Genomic DNA, 20,229 nt, shown 5'->3' with positions numbered 1-20,229 from the left:
AGCCAGTTGCCACATCTGAAATAACCTGGCTTGGCTACGTTCCATGGCCTGTATACCTGAGACAAATGATTTTTCAATAAAATACAACCACTTAACCCTTCCCCACCCAAGATTTGCTTCCTGTGTTTTATAACTATGTCTTAACCTGGATAACAAATTTTTTGCTTTCATAAATGTTCATGAGGTTCCTTAGACCAGCCCTTATTAAAACGATTTTAACGGAATTCTAAATAGTTAAAATCAGTATGCACACAGATTCAGTTTCCCATCTTCTGCTTGGCTTATAGCGTCCCATCCATCAGCAAAGCGTCCTTGAGGTCTTGAAGTTGTCCCAGAGCCTTGGTCTGGAAATAGATCCCGCACCGTCACCCTAGAGGGCGCACTGTTTATATTTTCCGCAAGTAACGAGATAGCGCTCGCTCCCAGGCTCCATAAAAGGGGAGGAGGCGGATCAGTTTCTTTCTCTCATTGAGAAAGAAGAGGATTGGAAGGCCGAGCGTATAAAGCCGCGCAGAGAGCGTGAAACAAAGCAGTCGGATCGGAATTGGACTTGGGAAGCGCGGTGTGGAGTCAGGCATAAAACTTGGTGGAGGAGAGTAACGAGCCTACTCCTCCAGCTCTCCTCGTCTGGGCCGCGTTTCAGGGGTTCCCACCAGCCTTGCCATTTATTTTTGTATCTGCTTTTTTATATAGAGAGAAATATATATATATATTTTTTCCTCTAAAGAGAAAATTCCTGTTCCAAGAGAAAATAAGGCAAGATCAATGAAGGAGAGAAGAGCCAGCCAGAAATTATCCAGTAAATCTATCATGGATCCTAATCAGAACGTGAAATGCAAGATAGTAGTGGTGGGAGACAGTCAGTGTGGGAAAACCGCGCTGCTGCACGTCTTCGCCAAAGACTGCTTCCCAGAGGTGAGTGTGGCGGGCAGGAGACGCGGGATCCCCCCCCCCCCCGTCTCCAGGTGGGTTTCCCTTTTGCTTTTCCCCCGTTTTTTCTTTTTTAAAGCCGTCTTTCTCACCCCTTACTACTTTGTCCCTAGTTATACTCCCGGGAGAGGGAAAATGGGCTGGAAGCGTTTGGGATTGGGATGTGCTTGCACATTCCGCTGTTAGCTTCCGAAACTTGTCGGATCCTGTGTGCAAAACCTGGGGTTGGGCGATTTGAACCCTCCTGTCTTGGAGAGCCGGGTGGGGCGAGTCGGGAGTCAGACAGGAGTTTAGGTAAAGGTCCCCCGTATTTAGCGTCTGACCTAGTATGTGCCGGTGTTTTTTTTTTTTTTAAATTGAGTTGGAGGCAGTTTTTCAGAGGGGGTTCTGCCTGGGTCGTGCATTTTAAGGTAACGTCTTTGCCCTCTGTCCTTCTGTCCATTTTGTCCAGAATTACGTCCCTACAGTGTTTGAGAATTACACGGCCAGTTTCGAAATCGACACACAAAGAATAGAGTTGAGCCTGTGGGACACTTCAGGTAAGAGAGTCGTCGGACCGCGTGGTGCTGGCGGCTGATTTCCAGCCGCTCCGCGTCGCTCGGCGGGTCTCCGGACCTCGTGCCTGGCGCGCTCTCAGCACCGGCCCGCGCGCCGCCCGCGTTCAGCGTCCCTCCGTTAACATTGCCTTTTCCTAGGGATTCCCGAGGTCCCTGCTTGGTGATAATTTTGTCCCTTCTGGGTGGGGGCGGGGTACGACAGTGGGAACGGGGTGAGGGGTGGCAGTGGGGAGTCAAGGGCGCCGTGTGCCGGCAGGGTGACCCCCGCGGTGGGAACCGCTTGTAGCCGGGTGGCCACCGAGCGGTTGGCTGGCAGGGCTGCGCTGAAGTCTCCGCGAAGCTGCCAAGGTGGCTCTCTGTTGGGGTCATGCCCTCGCCGCCCCAGAACCTCTTGGCTCCGGGCGGGCACCCCTCCAGGATCTAACCTGCTGCTTTTCTGGGCGGCGGGGGTGGTGGGAAATGGGAGGTGGGAGAAAATCCCCGAAGCGACGCAGTTACGTGTGGATCCCGCCCTTGGGGATGGGGGGAGTAAAGCGAGCGCAGGCTGTCTCTGTGCTGGTGACGCTTCCAGCCAAGAATGCTCTGGCGGCTTGGGCAGCACGCGGCCCGCCGGCCCGCCAGCGCCGCCCCAATGCGGACCTGCAGAGCTGAGCTGCCTTCTACTCGCCCCCACCCACAGTGATCTGCCGTTTCCCCCCGCCCGTGCCATTCCCCCTTGACCCCTATTGCATCACCCTCCTCCAGCCTACGAATTCGCAGGCCGCACTATTTGCCTTTGACCTTCCTGTCCAGTTGAATTATTGGCGTCGTGATGAATTATTTTCTAGGGTCTGGGGTTCAAGGCCGGATTATCGCCTTCCCACGCGCCCACCCATCCACCTGGCGTGTAGCGGTGGGGAGGGCCGGTGACCCCCCACACACACACAGGGAGAGAAGACTTACAGCGCGCGGCTATTAGGGGTTCTAGGGCTTCGGCCTGGGTCTAAGGCGGTGAGGGCGGAGGGCACTATCTGGAATCTGGGTCTGGGATCCAGGCACCCGCCGCTCCTGTCTGCGGCACCGGGGAGCTAAAGAGTGCCCCTTGCAAGAAGGATGTTGCCACTGGAGGAGGTGGAGCCACCGGGAAAGCCGGGTGAAGAGCCCTGTGCGTATGTCTGGGAGTTTTTGCAGGGAGCTGGGCTGCCGCGGGTGAACCGAGCCAAATCCCAGCGAAACTAGCGCGAGTGCCAACACGCAGGTTTTGCTGGTAGGCGGGGAGGCCCCGATATGGAGCTGCGCTCTGCTGGGAGTGGCTTCATTGAGGTGCTTATTTCTGGGCAATACGAGCTCCCCACAACCCTGGTCTTTACCTTCTGGAGCCCAGGAGGGACACGGGTTTTGAGAGCACAAGGAAGGGGCCGGGCTGACAGGGTCGCCAGAGGCAGTCCTTGCACAAAGACAAGCGCGAAATCTCCCACGAGCGCCTCTCTTGGTCGGTGCCAGATGCTGTGAGTTCTGCAGTAAGAAACACCGATTATGTTTCTCCCTGGAGAGTCGGGCTCTTCCTGGAGCCTCGCCAAGGGCAGCAGAACCAGAACCTCACCGTGTTTTGTATTGGGGATTGCAGTCTCACAATTATAGGGAAGGTGTTGATAATATTCTATTGTTTTCTTACTTAAGTATTTCCCATCAGAATTCTTACAGAGCCTAGTACTTAATGGGTTCTAATTTCCTGACATGTCATGGTATTTGTTAAACCTAGTGGGCAGGACAGCTGGTTTGGTACCAATAATTAACACCAGTACTCCCCCTCCCAAGCCCTTCTTGGACCCAGTGCATAAGTATTTAGGCGTGGGGTCTGATCCAGTCATCGATACAAAGCTGTGTTTAGATCTTAGCTACTGGTTACCACGGATTTCTGTGTGCAAATCCCCTACCTCCCTGAGTCTCATTTCATTATCTGAAGAAAAAAAAACAAAAAAAGAGGAGAGAGAGCCAGATAATGTGCAGGATCTCTTCCAGCTGTATAATTCTTGGCTTTAGCACACTGGACAAGCCAGTCTTTTTGTTTCCCAGGATGCTGGTTGGCTTCAGCTCTTAGTCCCAGTGGCTCTGGCATCCCATGCTGGGATTTTCACCACCCACAAAGCAGGCCAGGTTCTGAACACAGCCACTGCTTCCTGGTGGATTTAGGAAGGAGACTCATTTGGTGTGGGGGGTGGGGGGCATGGATGGGCTTATAGGAATGCTGGGTTATACACATACCATCTCCAGAGTCACAGGACCACCAACAGAGATTTTAGATTAGGTGCCCAAAGGCCTAAATTGACTTTTTTTTTTTAGAGAGAGAAAAAGGCACATTGTTTTTCAGAGGCTAGAAAACAAAAATGTGGGCAGTTCATAGTTGTAGGCTATGCTTCATATGTGCAGATGAATATCGCTTCAGATATTTTCAAGTATTTAATTCAGACTCTACGGTTTGTAGTCTCTGCATACATAGCAGCGTGCCTTACACACAGTAATCACACAATAAAATCTGTCACATAAACAAATGACTAATCACATCCAGTTTCCAAGGAGATGAGATTCCTGATATTTATTATCACTGAATTACCTGTGCACAACGAATGGCAACTTTATAAACATTGCCTTTCATCAAATTAAAGATAATCACCTGAAATGAAGTCTGCAGTACGATAATCACTTGCATTTTTATTTAACGACACAAAACCTATGCATGTTTAACTAAAATATAAAGGTTTGGAAAAAACTGTGATTAAGAAAATATCACCGCAAATTATTCAATAATGAAATCTTAGTTTGAAATTAGATTTATACAAATGGAAAAAAGTCATTAGGGAATTAGAATCCCATTATGATAGTGAGGCGAAATGTTAGTTAATTAAACACAGTCACCAAGCATTGCTTAAATTCTAAGAATAGATTGTTGTCACCAAAAAACGGTTTGTCATTCATGAGCAAAATACATGTAGCAAGAACCATTTCATCAGCAGCTAATCATTTCAAGTGTCTTTAACATTTTTCCATTGCATCTCAATGGAAAATTTCTGAACAGGATTATTTTTTTGATAAATGTGTGACATTTTCTTTACCCGCTAAGACATTTGTTTAATTCAGGTTATGAAAATAATTGCATATACCTGATGCCTCTTGAAGCACTTATTTTTTCCAACTGCTAGCAGTTTAACTCGAGATAAGATCTAAGACAAGTCTCTAAAGTCCTAAATGTCAGTTTGTTTTTTTCTTTCTAGAACTTCGTAAAAGTTAGAGATCACTATGGGAAAAATTAGGTGTACCTAACTTCTCTTACATAAGGCGAGAGATAACATAATCTTTGTCCTTTGAATGGCATTCACGTTCATTTAGCCGCCTAGCAGAGGGGCTAACATTTAGGAGACAGAAGTGGTTCTTATCTGGCAGCTGTACTTGGAAGGCTTCTCCTAAGGGGTCTCCTCGTCCCTCCAGTAGTCATAGGATATGCACAGATAAAACTGCCAATTCTTGTATAGGAAAGAACAAGTACAAGTAGGATTTGTGGGGCCTCTTTGCACCAAGAGAAAAGATAATTCATTCCCCACTTTTTGAGGCCCAAAAACTTAACAGTGCCGCCTTCTTCTTCTTCTCCTTCTTCTCCTTCTTCTCTTTCTTTTCCTCCTTCTCTTCCTCCTCCTCCTCCTCCTGCTTCTTCTTCCCCTTCTCCTCCCTTCTTTTTTTTTCTGCACCTGGTATGTGCAGCCCCTGTGTCAGGCCTTAGAGATGCAGTGTTAACTAAAATAGGACCTGCCCCCTAGGAGTCTTACAGTCCAGGTGGGGCAGGGAATGGGGAGAAGGAAACTCTTCCCATTTAGTGTAGCTCACATTCAACCTATGCTGAGCCAATTTTGTCAAGTTCTTGAACCCAAGTGCCCTGTTCCACCTGGTTGTAGTGCATTTCCATTGTCAGGTATCCCTAGTGGCTGATAGACCCTCCTCAGACAGGAAACAGCTCACCCCTCCCATCCCCAGTGCACACACCAGTTAAAGCAACCACAGTGCCACTTGGCCAATTGACTTCTGATGGCAGCTTAAAGTCATGCCAGTGACTTAAGTAAACAAAACCTTTTACCTATGTCACCATAAATGTGTGTGTGTGGGGGGGGGTAGGGGGGTTAAAGATAGTCTTTGGATACAGATCCATAATTTCATGATTTTAATGAGAAATATTCCTTTTTAATGGTAAGGTGAACATTTCTATTAATAGCTGCAAAAACGCTCTGAATGATTTTAAAATTCAATGAGTTTCTGCAAAACTGTGGGTGACAAATTAGACCAAAATAGTTCTAATACCACGTGCTTCAGAATTTGCCACATTTGCCAAGAATGGAGGCAATTTGTAGCATGGAGCCAAATGCCTACTAAAAATAGAAACTCTGTCATCTAAGGATCACCACATCTTTTCCTAAGTGATTTGATTGCAGTGTAATTCCAGCATGTGTGATGTAGGCAGCACTAATCGTTCATGCCAGCTTTTTAACCAAGGCAAGTTAATGCACATTTTATTTAAGGCATATTATTAGTTTTAAAATACTCAATTCAGCTGCTAAAATTCTGCCACAATAACTGTGCTATTGCCTCATGAACACTCTTTTGAATCTTGTCATGATACAAGCTTCTTTTAGGCCCTAAGTGCTAAAGTTAGCACTTCCTATATTAATTTTTAGCACTGTTAACAGAGAATGTTGTATTCTTTAAGTTTTATACTTAAAGAAAAAGGGAGGGAAGAGAAAACATTAATTACTCATGGTCTGACTTTAAGGACAAACTCCTCTACAAACATAAGTCTAACTGTCGTGTTATATTTGTAGCTTATATGTTAAGTTTTAAGAATGGTCTTGGTGACAAGCAGTTTATAGACACATTTCTTAACAGGGATGGTAATGTTTCAGATGTGTTGGAGATTAATATATAAGTAATTCAGAAAAGGAGCTTCAAAAGCCATCACAGATGCCTCATGGTGATTTAACATGTAAATTAACACATCAAGGCAAGACATACAGAAATGATTACAAAACTGGTAAACATTGTTTAGGGCCTTCTCTCTGTGCATGGACTCTCCTAGATGCTGTGGGAACAGGGACAGAACAGTGCAAAACTGAGCAAGACCAGCTTCTGCCTTGGATAAGGTCCTAAGAGCCTTCTCTGTGGTGCTATAGTGCTTGTTTATAGGAGAGTGAGTCCCCAGGTTTTACAGCTGGTTTCACCTAGCAACTAGAAGATGCAAAGAATCCTGGAAGGCCACAGGGCCAGCCCAAGCCCCTGACTGACTCACTGCTTATTGAAGCCCACCACACTTCCTTCCCTATGTCTAGAAGTTGACTCAGTTCTTAAGTCTTTAACATTCCTCCCACGTGCAAATAGGCTTACTTTTCATGGCTAACAGGGAAACAAGATTTTTAAAGTTGAAGAATATTAACCCTTGGTAAAGAGAGAACCAGGGCAAGAATTTACAAAGAAACCAAAAAGACACATGGGTGCTTGTGATGTGACTGACTATCAAGGGCAAAATTGCAGAAAACCAGATAGATAATAAGGTTGTAATGATCCCTAAGAGCTTAGAGTTTCAAAACCAGGTTCAACTCTCTGAGTTTTTCCCTGAAACTCTTTTAAGAGGTATGGATTAAAGCAAAACAGAAAGCTCTGATATTTGGATGGAGATTTCCAATAAGCAGTACATTAAACAACTTGGTTTGGAGATGTGTCCACCATGCAACAATTTCGATTTAAACTGGGGATCAAATTTCTAAGTCTACACCTGTCTAGATTTTTTTAAAAAAATTAAACCCCATTTGGTGCTGGGTTTTCTCCTATCTAGTTTCTTATTCAGTTGCACATTTCAGTGAGGCATCCAGATTGGTCATTCTGATGCCACCTGAAATAACCAGATGTTTTCTCATTAATCCACCTCTTTTGCATGTAGAGAGGGCTCTGAGGACCAATAGGGTCTCCAATTAGATCACGGTACCTGGTGTTCTGTGTCAAATGAATTAGTTGTGCCTCAGCCATTTTCTGATACCCTTTAAATGTCTTCTCAGTCGCTATATATTGGCAACTTTACTCAGAGACAACCCCCTCCCCCACAAAAAAATTCCATTATCATGGAATGTAAGCTGCCTCTGAAGTTTGGCCAGGTGTTGTGCACATTGGTTTTGAAAAATGAGCCTGATGGCGTAGTACGTGGCAAGGCAAATTTATTCGTGCAACTCTTCTCCATGGACTGAAGTATTATGTGGAACACAAAAATCTTTCATCTGTTACTCAATGATGTAATTTAAAAGAAAAGTTACGCATATCTACTCTTATTCCTAAAGTCCTATGTTTTATCATGGTTCTACTTTAAGTAGGATATTTGGATAAATATCTCAATAAATTGACTAGGAGTTTAAGTATGACTCACAGCTTTATTTACAGCCCAAAATAGAAATCTTACTTCTGCCTCTTTGACTTTCCAACTATGCATACCTGCACTGCCTCCCCAAAATTGGAAACAGTGACTCTATTTTTATAGCAACACAGAAATGCTCCCCCCGCAAGTTTTCCTGAAAGCTGTTCATAATTCCCATTAATCTGAATTTATGGAAGCAACAAACAAAATATCCTTCCTGGGAATGCTTGTTGCATATTTGCCGGCATGGCATTTGTAGGACAGACTGTTTGAAAAAGAGTTGAGCAGAGTCTAGGTCTGAGCCAGACACACAAGTTCTGCCCAGACTTGATTCACATTGTTGAGATTGTTGCTAATTTGAAGCTTTCACGCTGAATAGAGGTGACAGGTGGAAATGCAGTCCTGTCCTAACTGCAGATCATTCTGTTCTTAGGTACAGATGTTCTCGTGGTGGTCCCTAAAAATACCAAAAGTTAATCCATTTTCTCTGCCAAAAATACGTAATATTCCTAATTTTATTGTTCTTGTTAGGAATTTCTTAGGGGGGAAAGGGACGTTTTCCAATTTAAGATTCAAGTAAAAGAAGTTCTATTTATGTAATATTCAATGAGAAGAGATTTTAGTTCTCCAACTCCTATAGAGTTTCACAGTGTTTGAACAGGTTTTGTAAAAGGTTCTACAAAGCTTCCCTTTTGGGCATGAATCCTTTTACATGTATATACATTTCATAATGTACATATATGGTATGTTCTATCTTTGTGAAAGGATGACGGAAGCAGGCAGGTATGTGTCTGCAGAATTAGTTTCTGGGTGAGGCACTTTGTGACTGTTCTTGTGCTGGAATTACTGCTCTCACTCAGAATTCATAACCTTGAAGACAAAGATGGGTAGACCTGAAGTTTCAAAGACTTTGAGAACTTTGCTGATGTGTGCCAAACTTGAGGAACTCAGAGAACCACAAATGTGCACTTATTCTAACCTACTCTGGAGCAAAGAGCAAAGCCCGTTAATGGTGGGGTGTTTTACAAATGTGGTGTAGTTGTTTTCTTTCCAATATGGAGTTTTCCTGAAGTTTTCCCTTGATGGTCTGATTGGTTAATTTAGAAAGGACTTTGGAATAGTGCTGTTTGCTTTACTAAAGTTTCATTCAGTACAATGAGAAGAAATGCTTCATCTGAGATTTCCATATGTGTGAAGCCTATTCCATATGCGGAGATAGTGTTTTTACTTGCAAAAGCTCAGTACCTAGACTTACTACTGAATTTGGCTGTAGGATATTCTTGGGGACTAGGGTATACATATCAGTATCTACTGCAGTTCAAGTTCAGTACTTTCCTACATAAGAAAAGTTCAGTGCTCTTTCTTGTGTTTAGTTCTACAGTTACCCTGAAAGCTTTTCACGTGCATCTTTGAAAATACATGTACAGAGAGAGAGAGAGAGAGACAGAGAGACAGAGAGACAGAGAGACAGAGAGACAGAGAGAGATAGTTAATGTTTTGCTGTTTGGTTTAACAGAATGTTTTAAGACTTTTTCTGGAGGTCTGGAGGGATATAGGCATTAAGGGCAGGTATTTTTCCTCAGTTTGGTGTCACTCCTGCCTCCCCACATTGCTTCTCACTTAACGGGCATTCCTGGAATTTCTTTTCATTTTTTCCTGGCTGGTGAGTTATCCCTCACATGCCTGTGATTACACTGTGCCCTCTCTGGCTTCGCTTTCCTTTGTGCAGTAGCTTGGGCTTTGTAGAAGAGAAGAGGGAGAATGCAAAGTGCTTAAAGACAGTCAACACTGTTAAATTACACAGGATTTTTTTTTTTTCCTGAAGATTCTGCTTAGCTGATGAATTGTTAAGTTTTTTTCTGGTAGGACAGTTATTTTATAATTCTGTATTAGTGGTGTGTGTGTGTGTGTGTGTGTGTGTTTACTATGACAAAAATAGAGACAAGAGATTTTTTTAATCCAAAAAGAGTTTTAACTTTACTCCATCAAAAATATAATGAATAAGCGGTCTTGTTATTTTTAATGACATATTACTCTTGTAGTTAGTGGTTAGACAGATTAGGCTTATAACTAATAAATGTGGGGACCGGTTTTATTACTACCTTTTGGTACTCCTGTTGATCTAAAAGTCTTGTTCATTAACAAAATTAGTAGAGCAGGATCATTCCTAATGAGATCTTGTTAAAGCTCCTAAAAATGTACCTCTTTACCTCAATAAGCAAGGTGGTTTATTTTTCTTGAACCTTTGCATATGTGTGTACTTTCATTCAAAATATATCAAACCAAATAAAAACACAAGCAGAAACAAACCTCCATAAGAATGTGGTGTAAGTTGCAAATAGTTTTCATTTTAAGTCTGGCCAGTGTCGAAATTTTGCAGATATTTGGGTGTACTCACTAAGCACTCAGGCAGATTGCTTGATTCTAGTAAGCAAGGAACACAAAGCCAGATCCCCTTTGTGGCCATAAAAATGCGGGAGGGAGGGAAACCCAGCGCACAAAGGGAGGGAGGGGTATTCTCTGCAGCCACGTGGTGACTTAAATGTGGGAACCATTTTCTTGGTAGTCTTAATTTTAATGACTGTATTTTAACACCTTTATCATTTGCCAACTGTCTTTCCTGAATTTTGTATTTGGAAAAGATGGTTTCCATTATTAGGCAGAGTAGTCATAGATCTGAGATTAGCAGTGAGGACTGGTGTCTCTAGTCATTGAGCACAAGTCACAAGTCCTTGTGTCCTGAAGGAATAAGGCCCCTGGAGATGCTTGTCCTCCCAAGTTCAGGTCTGATTGAGACTGAAAAGGAACCACAGCAAAGTAGTCTTTCTCATGTGAATGATTTCCAAGAAAGGAGGTCTCTGAAGACTCGGTAGGTTTCTGACAGTCCTCATTGTTGGAAAGTTCTGATTTTATGGATTTGGGGTCAGCTCATGTCCTGCTAACTTTGAAGAGCAGAGGAAATTCCCATGTACATAGGTTTCTACTCTGATCTGGAATGTTCTGACTTTGTGTTTGGAAAGAGATTCCCTAATGTTTACAGCAGGATATGTGTCATAGTTAGACTTTGGACACTGAAACAGGAGAGGTTGCAATTGAGAAAGAACTTCACAGAATACAGAAATACTGGTACATCCACCATATATAGTGATAAGTCGTGTCATTTCTGATGCCTCTCAATAATGTTTAAATTTGTGAATTATTTGTGAATTATTCTCTTAACCTGAGATTTCTTTAAGTGACTGAAATGGGAGGAGCCACAGCTTGTCATTTTCAGAGATATCCTCATTCTGATATGCCTTAATGTTTAAAATGACATTAAAAAACAAACAAAACTCTAAACCCTTTGAGCTTTTGGAAAATGTCTTTCAGTTGTCAGTCTGCTTCATCAGGGTCCTGATTCCAGATGTGGGTAGGGAGCTACTGCCGCTCATGAAAAATTTTGGCTTAGATTTTTTGTGCCTGGTCACACTTTTTTCCTTTCTGATTCCTAGAATATTCCCTTTTTCCTTGCTTGGTAGACACACCTGGTATGAAGTTGTCACTCTCTATCTCTAAAGCAATTAGTGAAAATGCCACGGTGATCCTTGTCCCAAGTGAATGTTAGGGATCCAGAACATACTGGGAATAGAAGATGATGCCCCCTAACTACAGTAACTTCTAGATCTCAAGGAAAGTGTTGTTTTGATAGAAATGTAAAAGATTATTTTAAAAGCTTCTTTAGTCTTTCTCTCCTTGTGACTTTTACTATTGAGGTGTTGATTTATCAAGAGACAACATGTCATGTTTTTCTGCTAGAAATGGAAGGTGATGTCAAAATGAAATTGTGTTTCAAAAAGATTTCCATGGCTTAGGTTTTCTTTCTCTACTCTGGAGTCAAATACATATATACATACATATATATCTTTTCCCTAGTAACATTATTTTCATATTATGCCCCTGAAATGTCAGTGTACTGAAAATGATTTAAAAAAATAGCATTGGCAAGCTGTATTTAATATTATAGTCACATCATTTTATAATAATCGGCCTCATGTAATTGCTAATCCTTTGGGATTCCTAAAGGAGACAGGAAGAACTTTCCTAAACAGAGGATTCTGTGGTTAAATTAATTGACCAGTAACTTGAACCTTTAGGGTGCCCTCGATTTAACTCAGGCTGACATCCCTGGATCATGCCTCTTGGTGTCTTTCCCAAAGATGGAGCTGTATAAAAAAGTGACATGATCCAATATGGCATTTATTACATGCTTTGGTTGTAGCAGGAAGAGAGTCTATATAAAGTTTGGGGGTAAGTTTAAGTAAGGAAGCTCAAAGGTCAATGTAACTTTGTAACTTGTAACTTTGACAGAGTGGCACAGATGTGGTTTACTGCTGTTCTCTTTGTTCAGCTGACCCCACCCTTTTCCTCCCTCCCCCACTCACCTTCATCCTACTGTAGAGCAATCCCAAGTTTTGGTCTCTTTCCAAACAAGTAGCTCCATTTATGGTGCATATTACCACTCAGCTTTTAATAGCAGCAACACTACCATAACCATAGTTTATCCCTTACCAAATGCCAGGCCCTGCCTGGGTTTGTTTAATCCCCGGTAGATAATGTTGTCATCTTCATTTATGAATGAAGAATCAGTGCAGTCTTAAAGCTACCCTGCCCCCTCCTTTAGTGGTGGAGGTAGATTAGCCCTCCAGCCCATCTGGCTCCAGAAACTTCTGTACTTCACCCAGGTGCCTTGGGCTTTACTCATTGAACTGTGCAAACCTCAACTGAAGAGTCTGGCTCCTCCCCTTGAATTCCTGTCAGACACCAGGGAGGCTTCTTTCCTCTTCCAGTAGAAATGAATGTGTTACCACTGGGCTTTTGTTTGTTTGCATTCATTCCCAAGAATTAGACGAGGTGGGAGTGGGGCCTGCCATGTGACATTCAAGGGATTTAACTGAAAACGGGCAGTTAATGGATGACAGACAAAAGGGGATTTTCATCTGAAAACTTGTATATCTTTGTGTCTTCTCAGGTTCTCCTTATTATGACAACGTCCGGCCCCTGTCTTACCCAGATTCAGACGCCGTGCTGATTTGCTTTGACATCAGTAGGCCAGAGACTCTGGACAGTGTCCTAAAAAAGGCAAGTGCTGGGGGATGATGACACAGTTCAGTACTGGCTCCTGTATGAAACAGAAACATGGTTGCCTGGGGAGGTCAATCACTCGAGTTAATGTGCTGCTTTGTATTTTCTTGTTAGCACACTGCAAAGGGCAGTCACACAGTCATGGGGTTTCCACACATGTGTGCCACCAGTTTTGATGATGAAATTTTATTTCATTTTAAGAAACAGATACTCTATTAAAAGCCTCTGTGTTTATCCTTTGGCTGGAAATGGGGAAGCTAAAAATAATTATATCTGATTACTGACAAGCATGTCTCTCATTCTTCCTTCATTTACCCTATAAATTGTGCCTTAGTTTACAGGTTTACATCCAACCTCAACTCAGATAGTGAAATGAATGCAGTAGTACCGTGTTTCCCCCAAAATAAGACCTAACAGGAAAATAAACCCTAGCATGATTTTTCAGGATGACATCCCCTGAACATAAGCCCTAATGTGTCTTTTGGAGCAAAAGTTAATTAAGACCCGGTCTTCTTTTCGGGGAAACACGGTATCTATTTTAATAAAGAAGCTGTGTTTCAGTCGTGATGTTATTTGTTAGAAACCAAAATAGAACTAACATCGAGGAATGAGGTGTATGTTTCAGATATTCGACGGGTGTGTTTCAGATTTGTGATCAGGTAGATGTCAGATACTGACACTGATAAAAACAATAGTTATAATCGTGTTCTGGATGATAACACGTACTACCTGGTTTCTGGAGGCAAAGGCAAGTGAGATTGTGCGGGTAGAGAAAGGACGTGAGGAAGCTCTGGATGGAACCAGGGGAGATGGTCAAGAGGAAGGGAGACTGTTGCAGGTGGGTCCCGGGTCGTGAGGAGGCCAGTGCTTCCTCAAGGAAGGAAGAGCTTTCTTTGGCCTCCACCAGCCTAGGACTCCACCTCTGGTAGTAGTTACAGAAGGCATATGCTTGTCCATGGATCAGCATGTATTAGCCACTAGCTGTTTTCTCAGTCCTGGCCTGGAGTGCTGTGGGGGTTTCAGAATCAGACCTTCCTGTAGAGCCCCTCTCTTCGTGCACTAACGCTTAGACAGAGGATATAGTTGAATGCAAGGCAGTTTCTTTATATTTTGTTTTTATTAGTTTATGTTTCCCTATCGTGTTTGACTGCTTGTATTTTGTGTCATAAAATTAGAGTTTGAAGGGTGAATCGGCACCCGTCTCTTTACTAAACATGACACGCTTAGTTCAATGAAATAGGAATTTCGTACAAGATCAAAGGCTCTTTTTTTTCTTTTGCTTTTTAACTCAATTTTGAGTAATGTGTATCTAACGCAAGTGATACTCATGTTTGTCAGATACAGGTGGGAATACACCTTTTCTGTCTTCCCTGCTTGTAAAGAATTGCTGACATGCAGAGGGAGGCCAGAGTCATTACACAGCTGAAGAGCAACATAACATGTCTAGTGCTTGTCTGTAGATAAAAGAGTTAGCTTATTTACTGGAGTTTTTACTTGATGTAGCATCAGTTTATGCATAATTTATGATGAAAAGCCTTGCTCCTGTTTTAAAATTTTGCTTTCGTCTTCTAAGACCAAAATGAATAGTGACTCTGGCCTTAAAGATATAATGAGTGTGTTTTACATTCATGTGAAGTTTAAGGTGTGTGATAACCCTTACCATGGTTTGTCTTGATTAATTGAATCCTTTAAGCCTTGAATATCAAAGGGGTTAGAGTGGCTTAAAGTGGCATAGATCATTTTTTTTTTCAATTCACCTTCCAGTTCTTACTCCAGTGCCCTCTAGCACATGATGGATGCTCCTAAATAATTGTGGGAGGAAGGGGAGGAAGGGGGGGGGGCAAGGGAAGCAGGAAGTTGGCGGATAAATTAGGCTCTTATGGAAAGTATCACTCCCTTCAATCCTCTGGTGTACTTCGGACTAGAATTCATTGCTCACAATACACATCTAGAGCTGGAAATGTCTCCTCTTAAGTTATTCCTGCAGAATGTCCCTCTTATCTAGTGTTATATATACATGATTTCATCACCCCCACTCTTCTGTGAATTCTTTCTGGAAGGCACAGTTATGCTTAATCGTCTTTGTGACCACCACAGTATGCAGTACAGCACTTAATACCTATTTGTGCATGTGGGAAGGGAGAGTCAGGCATGGATTCCTGGTCTCAGCCCCTGTGATCCCTCCTCCTCGACAGCCAGAGCTCTCCTGTGAACACTCTGAACTCCCAGCTCCCATCCTGATGGTCATCTCAAGCTTGAGGAAGTAAAACCACAAAAAGTCGTCTGTTTGCTCTTTAAGGGAACAGTTGGAATTCCCTGCCAGACATTTTTGGAGGTTCTAACAATCCTTGTTAGATCACAAAACAAGAAGCCAGATTGGACTAAATTGAAATATTTAACAACTTATGTAACTTAAAACTAACTCCAGATGCCTTCCTAGTAACCCAAGAGATGAGACTTTGCAATGCTGTAGTCTTTGTTGATTCAGTCACTCGAATGGAAGCTCCTTTAAGATAGGACGTTATTTATTAATTTGATCTCTAGTCCCTGACATTTCAATAGAGATCTCATATGGAAGCTGCTCCATATTTCTTTATGGGATCTGTGAATGCATACCTACCTGTGCTTCTGTTGGCTCTGCCTTATTCCCAGCCTTCTGTGCTGGGAAGTGTCAGCTCAAAATATCTGAGGATGTATTCACTTGTTAGAATACATAATTATTCTTAAGGCACTTTTATCTTTCAGAGATACCCCAATAATTAAGAAATTATTGAAGCTACCTTCTGACAACACCCAATGAGTCTTTTGCAGTAGGGACAGATACTTAGTCGCAGAAATATGTGTGTGTGTGTGTGTGTGTGTGTGTGTGTGTATATATATATATATATATATATATATATATATACTCCCTCATGGACCCACTTTAAAAAGTAGTAAAACTTAATACCTACTTAGAAGATAATTGCAAATTTGCTTCTTCATCTGAAGTGACACTTTCTTTTAAATGTCTTATATGAGTCCCATTTACAATGTCTGCCAGTGGAGGAATTGTTTTCCATTATATGGATGTCAGCAACTTTGTTAATTTTTCATCTTTTTCCCCCATAGTGGAAAGGTGAAATCCAGGAGTTTTGTCCCAACACCAAAATGCTCATGGTTGGCTGCAAATCTGATCTTCGGACAGATGTCAGTACATTAGTAGAGCTGTCAAATCACAGACAGACACCAGTGTCTTATGACCAGGTATGTATGTTGTCAGCATGCCAGTGAGGATTTTAAAAGGAGTGACAGAAATGGAACATTACTCATAGTAAATCAAATAAAAAGTAGCCACTTTTCTGAAGGCTCAACCAGTGGACAACTCCACGTGCCAAGACCCGTTACTAAGATACAGAATGAGCATCATGTGTCCAGGTTGTGACCTCTGTAAACACCGATAAAAACTCGTGGTTTGGGGCCTATGCCTTCACAACAAGCATCTAACTAAGCTCCTTCACGGAAGTCCATAGCTTGGATTAATATCAAGATTGCAATGTGAATACCAGAGTGGTCTGGGGCAAAGTTTTGGCTGAAATTATAGTGATGCTTTGATGTTGGACTCTCTCAAAAAGCTTCCAGTATTTTTAAAGTGGTTTTAGTGTATAAGGATTCATATGTGTATATGCATAAATAGGACAAGTTTGGAAAAAATCTTATAAAATATGAACACTCTCTTGATTTAATAGAGTAACCATATTGTACTTGACTATAGAGGATATAAGCAGTGAATGACATGCTACCTTGTATATCTCTAACTCCCATTGGAATTAAAGAGAATGTGGTCAAAATCAGTAATACTCTTTAAGAGAGAGTTCGTTTTACCTTACACTCAGAAGCACAATAAAAGACTAAAACAAAACAACAACAAAAAAGTCATTGCCACTAAAATAGAACACTCCATAAAACTGTCTTTTACAGAATCATCATTTCTTCAGGCATTTCCCCAAAGTATTTAGAAAGGACAAGAATTGGTTTCAGAAGTTTATTCTCTTAAAACCTACAACAAGATTCTATAAAGAGTTCATGTTGAAGGTGCTAGAATTTTTTTTAGTATTCATTATTTTAAATACTACAGTCTTCTTTGTCCTACTTCTAATTAACAAAAGTTATTATTTCATAAGCTGTCTTGATGCACATGTTCTTATATACACTGAGTTCTATGGTCCACATTTAGAAATCACATATTTTGTGTTTACTAGTTACTGATGTCGTGACAGTATTATTCCTTTCCTTAATTTAATTTGGAAACTTAATTGCATACATTTCAAAATTCTGTATTCCATCATTTTCCCTTGCTTTTTGTGTAGCCTGTTGACTAGTCTTGAGTGCTACTATATACATACACTCAAGAAAAGTTCCATGAGGTACTGCAGTTAGGGTCCAAATTACACCTGCCAGAATCATGTGCAAAATGCAGCATTTACGTTTGTGATCTTCAGCTGACTTTTTTCCAACAGTAAGATCCTCTGGGTAATTCTGTACTTTACTGTGACCTGGAAGACCTAGGTGTCTAAATTATTCTTGGTTACAATCGATAGTGAAGGTGAATCATCTCGCACTGTTTGATGATTGCGGTCCTCACTTATTGATGACCCAATGATGCTAGATCAGCTTTTATCACCCCTGGGATGTCAAGTGTTATCTACCAAGTGATGATAATTGAGCATCTTAGGGTTGGGTCTTGATTGCAAATATTTATGAAATAATAAATAAGGCAGTTCAAATTTAAAAACTGGTATTCTTTGCAGCAGTACTTGGAAAATTCTGTTAACTTACTAGAAACGTTTTGCGATGCATTATTATTTTGTGGTATTAGAAGGCACTTTATAACTTTCCCCAAAGACTTACTGCTGATTACACTCCCTTCTTTTACTTCGCAGGGGGCAAACATGGCCAAACAGATAGGAGCAGCCACCTATATTGAATGTTCAGCATTACAGTCAGAAAATAGCGTCAGAGACATTTTTCACGTCGCCACCTTGGCATGCGTAAACAAGACAAATAAAAACGTTAAGCGGAACAAGTCACAGAGGGCCACAAAGCGGATTTCACACATGCCCAGCAGACCAGAACTCTCAGCAGTTGCTACGGACTTAAGAAAGGACAAAGCTAAGAGTTGTACTGTGATGTGAATCTCCTGTTACCTTTAATGAGGACAAGGAAATCTAGTGTAAAAAGAAAAAAAACACCAACAGCAAAACAAACAAAAAGGTGAAGTCTGAATGAAGTGCGCAGCCCAAGTCACATATTCTGGAGGCTTAGGAGGCATTTGAAAGGATGCTCATCTTTTTGGAATCCTGTCCTTAGGTTCGGTATGTAGAAAAATGGTGAGAAGTGAATACATGGAAGAGTTCTGAAGTGTGACTTAACAAATATGCCAAAAAAAGAGAGATTCAAATGGGCTAAAGGTAGATGAGGAGGCATGCGAGTACTTCCAAGAAGGAAAATCCAGCTCTGAATGGTGCTTGCGTTATTTTCTTTGTTGTAATCTAATCATGAATCTCTACTTTGATTTGATTTTGAAATGTTTTAATCTCCTTTACAAAAAGTATATATTAATATACCGTCCTCATTGGGGAACTGGCACTGTGACCTTAGCGTTTAGTTTTCTAGAGGATGTGATCTAATTTCCTTCTAGCTCATCATTAAAATGGAAATTGTATCAGGACCCATGGGAGATCCAGAGGAAAAGTTTGTGAGGCTTTGAAATCTTGCCTTCCTGAAGATAGATGAGTGAGATGGTTCTAAAGAAAGGCTTTTGCGGTCTTGCAAGATATGCAGATGGGCACCACAAAGATTGAATAGATCAAATAGAAAAAAAGTGTCGATTTTTATTCAGTCTGATGGTTCTGTTCATCATTGTGATTGTCATTAAAAAGTGGTAAATTGCTCAATGTAATATTTTTGTGCGCTGTTTAGAAAAGAAGTTGTGATTTATTTTTTTTTATTTTTTTTATTTTTTGCCATCGTTGATGAAAATGCAAAGTCAAATAAAAGGTGTCTTGGTTTGATGTCATAGAGTGATCCAAGGGGAAAAACGTGTAGGTACTATTTTCACCTGAAGAGATAATGAATGAAGGAATAGTAGCAGAAAGCACAGTTTGAGTAAAGCTGTCTGGAATTAAGTACAAAGCAAAAAGGCCTGCTATTTGGGGGATGAAACTCCGAAGCTGGCAGCATCTTATCTGTTGTTGGTTTATTTCACTTTCTTTAAAATGAACAGGATAAGAGAAGGACTCTCTTATCCAAGCTTTAGAGAATCCTTAGAGGAAAATTATGTAATGTTTGTTCTGACACTATGCTAGCCATTTCTAGAGAGTGATTGCTAAACCTCACTTAACCAGATTCTGCCAAGGCCCATGTTCAATACTTGATTGCTGTTGTTGCATAAAATAATCAGCATTTAAAATAGTTTACAGATGTTTTGTGACCAGTTTCTTTTAGAGCTTCTTTCCGAGAAGAAACCAGATCTGACCTGTTTTATTGTTGGCGCTTGTTGAAAACGAGCTTTCTTTCCAATGATAAAGCTTCATTTTTGAAGTGTTGAAGCTGTGCTCCCATTACATTGTGGCAGGAGAGGAGATTAAGGTAATTACAACACTTAGTTCTGTGTCTTACAAGCACTTTGTTTTGTCTCTGCAAGAAAATACCATTCCAGTCATTTCCCACGAAATACAGATGTTTTACCAACATAATATGCTTTGACTGATGCAGCATTATGCTTTGGGCAGTATTACAAAATAGCTGGCAAGTGCTTTCTGTATTTAAATATTGTAAAAAGAAAATAAGTTATAACTGTTAAAAAGCAGAACTTTCGTTGCATTTTTTAAAATGTTGAAGTCAATTTGTATGTTTGTTTGGTCAATGTTTCCACAGTATTTATTAAAACATACTTTTTTTTTCTTCAAATAAAAAAGTAACCATGTCTTTATCTAAATGTGATCTGCCTTCTGTTATCTACTTTCTGATTTAGGTGTTTAGTTTTGGTCTTTGACAGAGATGAGTACAGAATCTGGCCTCACATTTCCTGACCTAGTGGGCTTGGGGATTTTTTGATTTTTGGCAGTAGAGGTAGTTTCTTGGGAAAAGATAAATCTGCATACATGAAGGGTATTCATGATGATTTCAAATCACAGGAAGAAAATGGAGCCACAATTAGAC

The 20,229-nt window shown here is 41.2% G+C and overlaps 1 protein-coding gene across 1 annotated transcript; it reads left to right on the top strand.

The window, feature by feature from the left end:
* Positions 1-460: 460 nt before the first annotated feature.
* RND3 (Rho family GTPase 3) lies at positions 461-20,009 on the top strand. The gene is made up of 5 exons (XM_081052071.1): positions 461-915; positions 1,382-1,469; positions 12,917-13,026; positions 16,138-16,272; positions 17,949-20,009. The coding sequence occupies exons 1-5, from the start codon at positions 766-768 to the stop codon at positions 18,198-18,200; spliced, it is 735 nt and encodes a 244-aa protein (XP_080908197.1). The 5' UTR covers positions 461-765; the 3' UTR covers positions 18,201-20,009.
* The last annotated feature ends 220 nt before the right edge of the window (positions 20,010-20,229 follow it).

This window comes from Rhinolophus hipposideros (genome assembly GCF_964194185.1).
Source record: "Rhinolophus hipposideros genome assembly, chromosome: 6".
Taxonomy (NCBI): domain Eukaryota; kingdom Metazoa; phylum Chordata; class Mammalia; order Chiroptera; family Rhinolophidae; genus Rhinolophus; species Rhinolophus hipposideros.
This window is presented reverse-complemented; position numbering and strand designations above follow the sequence as displayed.

Excerpts from the sequence above, each read along its gene's own strand:
- RND3 (XM_081052071.1), top strand. The coding sequence starts at position 766 with ATGAAGGAGAGAAGAGCCAGCCAGAAATTATCCAGTAAATCTATCATG. Across the intron at positions 1,470-12,916 it reads GAGCCTGTGGGACACTTCAG|GTTCTCCTTATTATGACAAC; the intron begins GTAAGAGAGTCG and ends GTGTCTTCTCAG. Across the intron at positions 13,027-16,137 it reads TGGACAGTGTCCTAAAAAAG|TGGAAAGGTGAAATCCAGGA; the intron begins GCAAGTGCTGGG and ends TTTCCCCCATAG.